Source organism: Macaca nemestrina, chromosome 11 (assembly GCF_043159975.1).
Source record: "Macaca nemestrina isolate mMacNem1 chromosome 11, mMacNem.hap1, whole genome shotgun sequence".
NCBI lineage: Eukaryota > Metazoa > Chordata > Mammalia > Primates > Cercopithecidae > Macaca > Macaca nemestrina.
Window position 1 is genome coordinate 72033093 of NC_092135.1, and position 13375 is coordinate 72046467.

Here is a 13375-nt window from a genome sequence, read left to right on the forward strand (position 1 = left end):
AAAAGCTATGTTAATACCAGTTTTAAAAACTGCCTTAAGAATATAAGAAATCTGCTAATAGTTACATATTACTAAGGACATTAATTTTTTACTCAGATGTTTTCAGAAAAAAAGACTCATTAATTATAATTTCTAGTGGTCTTTAGTTCTTTAATTAGCTATTAGTTCTATGAATATTTTCTAAGTATAATGATTTCCAAATAATTGATACAAAATAAATTGTTCCTTAAAGCCTCCTAACTTCATTTTTCAAATTTCATTTTTCCAAATGAGATGTACATACACACAAATAGATTTAAAATTAACTTTGATCTTGATGACTTGGTATCATAGATTGAATCCCATCCCTGATACTCAGAAAGTGAACTTATTTGGGAATTAATTAAGATGAAGCCATACTTAGAGGAAGGTAGGCCTTTAAGCCAGTATGACTTGTGTCCTTATAAGAAAAGGGAAATTTGGACAGAGACACAGGAAAGGTGGCCATGTGAAGACTAAGGCAGAGATTGGAGTTCTGCTGTCACAAGGCAAGGAACACCTGGAGCTACCAGAAGCTAGAACTTCTCCCCCAGAGAGGCTTCAGAGGGAGCATGGCCCTGCCAACACCCTGACTTCAGACTTCTCATCCTCTAGAACCGGGAAAGAAGACATAGTTGTTTAAAGTCATCCAGTTCATGGTGCTTGTTACAGCCACCCTAGGAAATGAACACATTTGGCTGATGCCAAGAGAATATGCTTATCCCACTCCTGCCTTCTTTAATGCCTGGGTTTTACTTCAGACAGCAAGACTCACTATAAAAGGTGTACCTTGGCCGCACACGGTGGCTCACGCCTGTAATCTCAGCACTTTGGGAGGCCGAGGTGAGTGGATCATGAGGTCAGGAGTTTGAGACCAGCCTGGCCAATACAGTGAAACCCTGTCTCTACTAAAAATACAAAAAGTAGCTGGGCGTCGTGGCATGTGCCTGTAGTCCCAGCTACTTGGAAGCCTGAGGCAGAAGAATCACTTCAACCAGGGAGGCCGATATAGTGCCACTGAACTCCAGCCTGGGTGACAGAGTGAGACTCAGTCTCAAAAAAAAAAAAAAAAAAAAAAAAAGGTGTATCTTATGTCAGAGTATATCTACCTTGCTCTCAGGAAAGACTCTGCTTTAACATTAAAAAGTCAGCTCATGTTTCATGCTAGAGTATATTTAACCTAAGTCTTTCATGCTTATTGACATAAAAATACAAAAATCCACATCTAGAAACTGGAAACTTCATAGGAAAAGAGGTTTGAATGTTGAATTTTTGAAAGATTACTCAGAAAATAAAGATACATTTAAATGAACAGGAAGAATCAACAATATTGAAGAAGAATAGGTAAATACAATACCTAAACTAAAATACAAAATGACCTGCCTATCTTTCTCATAAAGTTCAAGTAGCTATCTCTTTTATGTCTATCACATTTTTGTACCTTTAGACCATTTGCTAGAGAAAATAAGAAACATATTTCTAAAAGAAACTTCCTTACAGTAGCTAGTTGATCTCATAATCATATAGGTATCCCTTTTCTTTTCCTTTTCTTTTTTTTTTAATTGAGACTGAGTCTCACTCTGTTGGCCAGCCTGGAGTGCAGTGGCATGATCTCGGCTCACTGCAGCCTCCACCTCCCAGGTTCCAGTGATTCTCCTGCCTCAGTCTCCCGAGTAGGTGAGATTACAGGCACGCACCACCACACCTGGCTAATTTTTGTATTTTCGGTCGAGATGGGGTTTCACCATGTTGGCCAGGCTAGTCTCAAACTCCTGATCTCAGGTGATCCACCTGCCTTGGCCTCCCGAAGTGCTAGAATTATAGGATTACCCTGCCCAAAATTCCCTTTGCTATCACAGGTCTAGTACATGGTGATGGCTTAAGGTAAGCATCTGTTAGTCTGACTCAATTCTATGCTCAAACCACAAAGACATCAGGCACCAAGGAGTTAACACTCCTCGGAGTAGCCCATAGCCAGTAATTGATATAAATTGGTTGATAATTACCCCAGCTTCCTTACTCTTGCCCATAGGGGTAACCTGCTCATTTACATACTTTGTGTTGGTTACTTTCTCTTACTAGTTTCATTTTATTTTATTTTTAAAAATATTTTATTTATTTATTTATTTGAGACAGAGTCTCACTCTGTCACCAGGCTGGAGTGCAAGGGCGCGATCTCGGCTCACTGCAACCTCTGCCTCCAGGGTTCAAGCAATTCTCCTGCCTCAGCCTCCTGAGTAGCTGGGACTACAGGTGCCTGCCACCACGCCTGGCTAATTTTTGTATTTTCAGTACAGACAGGGTTTCACTACGTTGGCCAGGATGGTCTCAATCTCTTGACCTCGTGATCTGCCTGCCTCGGCCTCCCAAAGTGCTGGGATTACAGGCATGAGCCACCGCGCCCAGCCTCTCTTACTAGTTTCAATTTCTTACTCTCTGATGTGTCTCCTGATATAGCTCCCAAAGAAACTACAGTCATGCAGTGCTTAATGATGAGGATACTGTTCTGAGAAATGTGTCTTTGAGCAGTTTTCTCCTTGTGCAAACAATGCGGAGTATACTTTCACAAACCTAGATTGTACAGCCTACTAATATTCCTTAGGCTGTGGGGTATATGGTATAGCCTATTGCTCTTACAAACCTGTACGGCATGTTATTGTGTTGAATACTGTAGGCAATTGTAACACAATGGTAAATATTTGTTTATCTAAACATAGAAAAGGTAGAGAAAAAATTTGACGTTATCTTATGAGACCACTATTGAATATATTTTTTGAGATGGAGTCTCACTGTGTCACTCAGGCTGGAGTGCAGTGGTACAATCTCTGCTCACTGCAACCTCTGCCTCCCAGGTTCAAGTGATTCTCCTGCCTCAGCCTCCCGAGTAGCTGGGATTACAGGCACCTACAACCACACTCGGCTAATTTTTGTATTTTTAGTAGGGACAGGGTTTCACCATGTTGGCTAGGCTGGTCTCAAACTCCTGATCTCAGGTGATCCACCCACCTCAGCCTCCCAAAGTGCTGGGATGATGGGCGTGAGCCACCATGCCTCGCCAGGGCACCGTTTCTTAAATGTTAAAGACAATTCAATCATATGTAAACTAAAAGCTTCAAAGTACATTTTGGAACATTTATTACAACGTTACTAATAATTATTCATTATAATGTGATAGAAAACACATTTGAATATTAAGAACAATGATGCATCTTTTCATTCCATAAAATATTAAAATGATCTGTTTACTTTAAGAGTGTATTAATTTAGTTAACCCCTCTGGAGAACCAGTTCTTTGTATAAATCACTTCTTCAAATCCATGAAACCTGTATGAGTCATTTTGCCAAATCCAGTAAGTTTTTCATCATAAACCACACTTTATTAACACTAAAACTTGAAGACCTACATAGTAATCATATAAACACTCATTATTACTGCTAACTACTGCTTGCTTAGAACCCCCTAATTAGCCTATCACCATGGTCCTTGGTTGTTTAAAAATAAAGTTTCTTAACAATTTTTTTTAACAGAAATAACCCTTAGCTTCTAAAATTCCATAACAATATTAGATATATCACATGCATTATTTAAAAAATTTAATCAAGAAAAATAAACTCTTGAGTATCTAAAGAAGCTGTAAATTTTTACTTACATATTCAGGTTTTAGTTTTTTATCTCCTCCTCTCACAGCCACCTTTTCTAGTTTATCTATAATGGGCCCAATCATTTCCTCATCTTTAAGCTGAAGCTCTTCATGTATTATTTCTATATCTCGAATAGGATCTACACTTCCTTCAACATGTGTGATATCATCATCTTCAAAAGCACCTAAAATGAATTAAAGGGAAGCAATTCAATAAACAAATAATACAGAGGGTTCATTATGATTAGAGGGAAAGATTCCTAGAAGGTTAACAAATAAATATAATAAATAAATTACTCTGGCTTCTCAGCAAGTAGGACATAGCATTTTTTCCCCATTTAGTAATAGTGAGGCTACTGGCAATAAAACAGTAGTTCAAGAGTCTCAATATTTCAAAAATTGATTTAAATAAATAAAATTATGGTCTTTACAAAAACAAAATTATGTTCTAGAACTATTGGCATTTCCAAGTTTGGTACATTAAAAGATACTGAATTCCAGGCATGAAAGATTGAAGTTCTGAACTGCACTATTAGGGTTTCCAAGGGAAACCAGATTTAGGGAGGGGGGGTGTCTGAAATCATCTGGCAGACCTCTTCCCTGCTTCAATCTACTTTATCACTGTGGTTCTGACGGTGATTAGATAATGAACCACTCAGACACACAATTTACACAGCAGCTAATTTCATCGGCCTGATTTCAGGGTATGGTTTTTAGGGGGCTATCAAAGAAGCAGATGAAGGTGCATTTGTCATATATGAGTGACAACCATTCACACTATCTGAACAAAATGATGCTGGCCCTTATTAGAAACACATGCTATTATCACATATTTAAAGTGCAGTTGAAGCCATAATTTCAAATTGCCAACTGGAAACATAAGGGTAAAACAACCAGATATTACTGAAGCATGTGTACTGACTTTATGCCCTTTTGAAGACATAATGTGGCAACATAATTCAACTGGGATTTACTCAAATTACCAGATAAAGAACAGTATCATAAAAAATGAACAAATACTAAGAAATATTACAAACAGAAAGCAATGATACATCCACCAAACAATATACACATTTATAAACAAATTAATTTCATTAAAATTACCAATTAGATTATAGTCCCCAAATGAGATGTTTTCAAACATAAAGTATCAATTATTTTAGACAGAGGTATCAAAGAAATCATGAGAGAGTTTGATTGACTTTGGTTAAGAGAAACAGTGAACACAGCTCATTCTTAAATACCAAAAACCAAGATACTCTTGTTACAAGTTATAAATTGTTTTAAAATATAATTTCCCAGAATTAAAAATAATTAAGTTGTATTGTAATGTGGATTATTCAGTAATAATAATAAAACATAAATATACTATTACAATTAAAGTATAGGTATGTAAAGTAGTATTTAAGTTTTTTGTGTACAAATAGTATACTATTTAATGTCAAATTCATATGAGCAAAATTAGCAGAAATGAGGAGTTACATTATGTTTTACTAATAAACAAAATAGACAGTGGTTTAGGTAAATTTTTTGAATCTTTGAAAATATGAAAGAAGTCTCCCTGAAAGCACAATATTATTTACTTCTTGTCAAGATTTGAGGCATCTTATGCAAATAGCACAATAAAGTAGGAAAATAAAAATGGAAGCTTCCTGGCAGTCAAGCAACACAAATAACACTGTAAGTTACAGAAGTGACTAAGCTTTCTGTGACACTCAGAATGAAAAATATCCTACATAGTTGTCTCTATGTAGGGTCCAATGACTAACCATAGTGATGTCCTCAACAACATCCCTACAGTAAATGCATTAGCAGGTTTTTAATGGCAATTCTTAATTACAATCCTCAATTTTAACCAAGTTGATAATAGAGAGAAACTTAGTAACTGCAATTCTTCTGAATGCAAAGAAAACAAAGCCCTCCGACGATCTAAACAAATCCAAAGAAAAAAAACAGAATAAAGGAGGAAGGGGAAGAAATCATGTGTCTATCTTGCAATTTTCAAATTATCTTTTAGGTTGGGTGTGGTGGCTCACACCTGTAATCTCAGCACTTTGGGTGGCCAAGGTGAGAGGATCACTTGAGCCCATGAGTCCAAGACCAGCCTGGGCAACAAGGCAAGATCCTGTCTCTACAAGAAAATTAAAAAAAAATATAGTTGGGCATGGTGGTGTGTGCCTATACTCTTGGCTACTGGAGAGGCTAAGGTAGGAGGACTGCTTCAGGTCAGGAGTTAGAGGCTGTAATGAGCCATGATCATGCCACTACAGTCGAGCCTGGGCAACCGAGCAAGACCTTGCCGAGCAAAAACGACCCCCCCCAAAAAAAAACCAAATTATTTTCTAGTTTGTACCTTACCTAGACTCTGCCAAGGACTAGCCTAGGAAATGAGTTATGACTGTATCATCACTAATCTATTCCCCCTGCTATAAGAAAAAAATTCAAACCACAGACCTTATATACTCTGGTGGCACTGTTGCTCCCTTGCCCCAAGGTTAATATTATTATATTCATTTGTATTGTAAGGTGGTAACATACCACAAGTAGAATTTAAATTTATTTCTGAAAAAAAATTGTCAAATATTAAGATAAAAATTAAGTAAAGGGAACACTAAGGCTATCCTGTCAAATGGAATAGCCTAGAATGGGCCTAGAAAAGCCATAAAATATAAGCTTCCATAAAATTTGGTGGCCATTTGAGTAACTTCTCATTTCTTAGAGCTAAAAAATTGGAGATTCTTTTCCAAAGACATGCTTCTGGGTCAACCAACTTCATCATACACTTATGTCATAGCAATTTATTTTTTTGCATCTTGCCTTCTTTAGTACAAGATTTAGTGCTTAAGAATATAGTCTTTGAGGCCTGGTATGGTGGCTCACACCAGTAATCCTATCACTTTGGGAAGCTGAGGCAGGAGGATCGCTTGAGCTCAGGAGTTTGACACCAGCCTAGGCAACATAGTGAGACCTCGTCTCTAAATAAAAAAATTAGCCATGCATGGTGGTGCACACCTGTGGTCTCAACTACTTGGGGACCTGAGGTGGGAGACTGCTTGAACCTGGGAGGTCGAGGCTGCAGTGAGCTGTGATCATGCTGGGCGACAGAGTAAGACCCTGTTAAAAAAAAAAAAAAAAAAAAAAAAAAAAAACTATATATATATAGTTTTTTTATATATATAGTTTTTAAATATATATATATGATTCTATGATCAGCAAACCTATCTGAGTTCACGGACTCTATATATCAGATAGATTTGCTGATCATAGAATCTTAGACAAATTATCTAACCTCTATAGATCTTATCTTCGCATCTTTAAAATGAGGATGCTTCTACCTCCCAGAGAATGGATACGATTACATCAGATAATATACGTCAAGTGTTTAGCAGAGAGTCTAACACACAAAATTCTTTCAGTAACTGGGGAATATACCTTTTTTTTTTAATGTAGGAATTACTAATTTAGAAGAAATCCTCAGCAATATACTCAAAAAATTAATTTTGAGTAATATAGTTTCATGCTATTCAATTCATCTTGGAAAGGATTAAAATAAAATATATATAAAATATATATATATGGAAGGCAGGGTGATAAGACTTATGATTTAAATAGTCCACTTTAGCTACTGTAAAAAGAAAAGATTCTAAGAGAGGAGGCAAGAGTGACTGCAGACAAAGTTAGGAGGTAGCTATAGTGGTGCCAATGAGCAATAACCAGACGAGTGGTACTCAAATAAGACTGTGGAGAAGAAAAGAAGCGTTTGTACTAGGACTATATTTTAGAGATAGGCTAGATGTAGGATGTAAGGTCATGAATGAAGATACAAAATTGACAGTTATCAAATGTGTTTAAAGTAACAGATCTGAATGACATCACCTAGAGAGAGCACTCCAACACTCAGATATCTGAGAGAGGAGAAGAACTGGCAAGAGACTGAGAAGGACTAACCTAAGTCAGAGAAAAACTAGGAGTATGCTCTTATGAGAGTGAGGGAAAAAATATTTAAAGAAGGAAGGTGTATTCAACAGTCAGATACTATTTAGACATAAAGACAGATAAAATTTCTTATAACGCAAGAGTCCAAAAGTGCTAAAGTTTAGCTTTTCTAAATTCACCGAGTTTTGAAACATTTTCTCTTTCTATAAGTGGACTAATTGTATAAAGTAATACACCCTAAGATTTCTCACAGTCTGTGAAAGTGATCCTATCAGTCAAGAAGGTGGCCTACTTAGAAATCATAGCCACTTTCAAAGACTCACATTCCAAATAAGATGGCATAAACACTGAAATAAAAAGTATACTTGACCAACTATAGGATGGTCAACCATCTGACACAGAATCACTGACACCACACATAACATCAAGAGCAGGAGAAGAAAACTATGCTCATACAAGCATTAAAATCAAGTCACACATTTTCAAGTTGGGTGATTGAACAACAACAACAAAGGCCGAGCCCGGTGGCTCACGCCTGTAATCCCAGCATTTTGGGAGGCCAAGGTGGGCAGATCACCTGAGGTCAGGAGTTTGAGAGTAGCCTGACCAACATGGAGAAACTCCATCTCTACTAAAAATACAAAACTAGCCAGGCATGGTGGTGCATGCCTGTAATCACCAGCTACTCAGGAGGCTGAGGCAGGAGAATTGCTTGAACCCAGGAGGCAGAGGTTGTGGTGAGCTGAGATCGTGCCACTGCACTCCAGCCTGAGCAACAAGAGCGAAACTCCGTCTCAAAAAAAAAAAAAAAAAAAAGGAAAGAAAAGAAAAAAAAAAAAATCAAGTCTACAAAAGGCTTCAGAATTCTCTCTTATGGCCTAAAGGATCATTTAAGAACCTATCTTTTGTATCTTTTGTTTAAAAAAACAAACAAACAAACAAACAAAAAAAAAAACCCGTACCTGAGGTTCAGTAATTTCTTCTGTATTATTTCTTTTTCTTTCAAACTCAAAATGAAATTTAGTCTATTTGAAATAGCACATACACTATATGATCACATTTGTATAAAGTCATTTCTCTCTCTTAATGGCACCGACCAAATGCTAATGAGAATTTCTGAGAAGTGAGCTACTGAGTAATTTTTAAAAACTTGTTTATCAGTTTTGTCTCATTTAAACTTTTTATAATAAACATGCATTGTTTATACAAAAACAAGTCATTTTTTATTGTTTATTTATTTATTTTTGAGAAAGAGTCTTGCTCTGTTGCTCAGGTTGGAGGGCAGCAGTGGGATCTCAGCTCACTGCTACCTCCACCTCCTAGGTTCAAGCAATTCTAGTGCCTCAGCCTCCTGAATAGCTGGGATTTCAGGTGCGTGCCACCATGTGTGGCTAACTTTTTTGTACTTTTAGTAGAGATGGGGTTTTGCCACGTTGGCCAGGCTGGTCTCAAATCCTGGCCTCAAGTGATCTGCCTGCCTGGTCTTTTTAAGTCACTTCTTAAAAAACACAATAGGCCAGGCATGGTGGCTCATGCCTGTAATCCTAGCACTTCGCGAGGTCGAGGGCAGATCACCTTGAGGTCTGGAGTTCTGGACCAGCTTGGCCAACATGGTGAAACCCCATCTCTACTAAAAATACAAAAAATTAGCCAGGCATGGTGGCATGCGCCTGTGGTCCCAGCTACTTGGGGGGCTGAGGCAGGAGAACTGCTTGAACCTGGGAAGTGGAGGCTGCAGTGAACCGAGATGTCGCCACTGCACTCCAGCCTGAGCGACAAGACTGAGACTATGTCTCAAATAAACAAAACAAAACAAAAAACACAACAAACAAGTTTAATTTGCACAAGGAGAAATACATAATGGGTAACTAAAACATTAACTATGGTAAACCCTCATTTAAAAAACTATTTGTTATAGAAAAAAAATTAACCTTAATAGGCTTAAGCCAGATTCTATTACAGAGATTTCTCACCCAGCAATCCTACAGTGTTTCCTTTCACAGCAAAGTACTCTTTTCAAACCTTCTTGACTTCTCTCAAATTTCTAGTGCTTTCCAGTTCTCCCCTGCTACCTTAACCTTCCCCGCTTCACAGGGAAATGCATGTCATTTCTGGAGAGCCAACCCCCTTTTTGTTGTTATCTAACTAACCTTTCCTTCTCTCCAGCAGTAAAATGGACAACATCACTCCTTCTACTATTTCTAGTAAATCTCTCTCCCATCTCTGTGCTGGATATGAGCCCCTACCAAGGAAGTTTGCTCCATAGACTGTTCCTTCTATTTCCTCAGACCTCAATCTATTACACCTCTCTCCTGTATTTGTATCTCCTCCATTTCCACTAATACTTGCTCATCAACATTTAAGCATGCTTAAGATTCTGCATTAAATCAATCATGTCATTCACCCTGGACATTAATTTCCCCTCTAGTTATTACTTTCATTCCTCCAGTTCAGAGCTAAGCTTCTTGAAGGAGCTATCTACATCTGCTCTCTCTACTTTTTTCCCCTATTTACAACTCAACCCACTATAGTCTGGCATATGCCACCACCAAGCTAACAAACTGATCTTAGAAAGGACATCAGTGATTTGCCTTAATGATTTAAAATCTAACAGCCATTCTTTAGGAATCTTGAATGACCACTCAGTAGCACCTAACTTTAGAGCACTGAAATAGTAGTCTCTTTCATTGCTTCTTTCTAACTGCATTCTCCTGATATTCTTCTTCTATTTTCTCTGGTCATTTCTTTTCTTGTTATAACTTACCTGTAAATGTTGATGTCTTTCTCAGCTCTCTTCTCTTATCCCTCTATTACATTCTCACTAACAGAATCTCCAACTCAGAACTCCCCTGAGTGGGTCCAGTATACTCTGAGGCAGTATCAAATGAAATGAACCAAAAAATATTTTTAGTTAGTTATATAAACTGTTTCTAATATAAAATCTATTCACTAAGGGAATAAATGCAAAATGTCAATGCTTACTCTAAAATTGTGACTTTTCTAATTTCTGTACCTCCCTTACTGAGGTCCATTCAAAATACATATCTACTTGGTGAGATACATTTCACTATTCCTATGGTACTGGACATTCTGCATGCTACTTATTTATTGGTATGATTTGGCAGAAATGATGAGTTGGCTCTTATCAATGATTACAAATGAAGTGAAGATTAATCAGTTTACTCATTCACTCAAGGCCTGTTCTTACTCCATAAAGATGTGAGTAAAAAGGATAAATCTATACACTGTTTAGGATGCTGAATCTAACCTGAAGGACTTCAGAAACAAAAATATACTTTGGAAATTCAGCACTTCAGTGAACTGCTTTCCTACAGTACTACTTAAACTTGGGTTGTATTCAGTTTTTAGAAGTAAAGAATCCCTAGAGAGACATAGAAATACATGATGTATTGAAGAGTACAGGCTTCACAGCAATACTGATAAACCATCTGTCATAGAAAACCTGGGCTATAGTTTCAGCGCATTCCCTGAAAGTTCATGTGTTGGAAACTCAATGCAGCAGTGTTGAGAAGTGGAATCTCTGGGAGGTGACTGGGTCATGAGGGCTCTGCCCCTAGAATGGATTAAGCCATTCATGGGTTTTTGGGTTATCAAGGGAGTAGGCTATTTATCACCAGAGTGGGTTTGTTATAAAAAGTTTGCCCATTTCTTATGAGCTCCACCACCATATGGTAGCCTGAGCTGTGCTGCCTTGGGACTCTACAGAAAGTCCCCACTAGCAAGAAGGCCCTCACCAGCTGCAGCCTGCTGACCTTGTACTTTCCAGACTCCATGATTGTAAGAAATATGTTTCTTTACTTTATAAATTACTCAGTCTCAGGTATTCAGTTACAGCAAGAGAAAACAGATAAGATACTTTGAGATTCCAAATAGCATGTCTAGAGTTTTCTTGGGAATAAGAGGGTATGTAATCAAAATAGACCTATTTGACTTATGCTTTTCCCATACTCTACCACTATACAATACAGAGGTAAAGAATTCCTTGGTATGTAAACCACTGCATAAACTGCCACCCTCTCAACACATATGCAAACTATAATATGCCTTGTTAAATATAAGTTTTCCAATTGGAGAAAGACTCCTTATATATCCAACAATGTGCTAAGTCTGTGAGAATTAAAAACAAAAATCAAAAGAAGAGGATCTTGATCTCAGTAACTGGATAATCTGGTGAGAAAACAAATCTAACCTATTAAAAAGGGAGAGCAATATTCACCAGCAGACTTTAAATATAAGCATAATTAATAACAGGTAATCAGTAAGGCCTTTAAAAATAGGAAAAATTGAACAGGTTAAGAAGATAAAGAAAGGCATGACAAGCAACAGGAGAAAGCATCAGCTAAAAACTAAAATTTGAAATGAACAAAGCTTACTGGAGAGCTGATCACAGTGAGAAATTGTGCTGAAGAGTAGAAAATGATAAAAGGTGGGCATGGAGGATAGGGAGGTCCAAATATCAGGATAAGTCTGGAGCTCATCTACTAGCCAATAGGGAGCCAATAAGGAGTCTTACATTAATGAGTAATATAGAAAGCAGCAGTTTAGAAAGACTAACCAGAAGTAAAGAACTAGCTAAAAGGGAATCACTGTTCTTCACATACGATCAGAAGAATGGCATTAGAAATCTGATGGGACACACGAAAACAGGATGAACGTGCAAATTAACTCAAGAAAATGATGTCAACCAGATAACCACTTTTCTAAAATGCAAACTACAGATAAAGAGAAATAAAATTATTACACAAATATATGGTAATATTAAATCACAGCACCAAAACAAACTACATGCTACATTATTTTACACTGCTTTCCAGTTTGTCCTATGTGTTAACAGTATATGTTTTGAGTGTTTATATTCTAATCCAGAGTCCCACTAGTTTATAGTCTAATCATTCAGAGGTTAGGGGCCAGATTCCTAAATCAATAGAAGATCAATTATTAAATACAATGTTAGAAATCAAGACAAGAATATCCTGCTAAAAAAACCTTTACCTTTTCAAATTTCCAATCCATTCTTCAAAACAAAGTATTACCTTATGTCAGAACTCTGGTTCCCAACTTCCTTACAGTTCTCTAACTCATTAATATTTAAAGAGAAGGGAGAGAGCTAAACATGCATTGGCAATTCCTTTACTATCTATAGTTTTATTAATAAACACTGGAAAATACAAACTCCTATTTATTTTCCATAAATGACATGACAAAAATTCTTTATTGCACTGGAGTGGAAGTGGGGATGTGAACAGGGGTTGGGGGGAGAAGAGGTATAAAAGCTAGTTATTGCATACTCCAAATGCTCTGATTTGAAAATATAGTTTAAGCCCTGGTTTACAGAAACACTGCAAAACTCTAGTCTTAATCTCGATAAAGCTCCTTAACATCTTGGCAACAAAAGCAATTTGAGCAAAACCATAATCTAATTTATAGCTTAACCTAAAGCTTGTAATATGTATCTTTGCATTAAGTAAGGTGTGTAGTTTTAATCACTTTCCTTAAGTTAGAAAGTGGGACCCAGCACAGTGGCTCATGCCTGTAATCCCAGCACTTTGGGAGGCCTAAGCGGGCAGATCACCTAAGGTCAGGAGTTCGAGACCAGCCTGGCCAACATAGTGAAACCCTGTCTTTACTAAAAATACAAAATTCGCTGGGCGTGGTGGTGCCTGTAGTCCCACCTACTCAGGAGGCTGAGGCAGGAGAACTGTTTGAACCTGGGGAGGTGGAGGTTGCAGTGAGGGGAGATTGCGCCACTGCACTCCAGC

The 13375-nt window shown here is 37.4% G+C and overlaps 1 protein-coding gene across 2 annotated transcripts in view; it reads right to left on the bottom strand.

The window, feature by feature from the left end:
- Nucleotides 1–13375, bottom strand: part of LOC105483215 (Obg like ATPase 1) — a 170679-nt gene that overhangs the window by 62760 nt on the left and 94544 nt on the right. For both annotated transcript variants that reach the window (XM_011743945.3, XM_011743947.2), the window contains one exon: nucleotides 3669–3844. In XM_011743945.3, the coding sequence (XP_011742247.3) occupies nucleotides 3669–3844 (176 nt within the window). The remainder of the gene's footprint in view (nucleotides 1–3668; nucleotides 3845–13375) is intronic.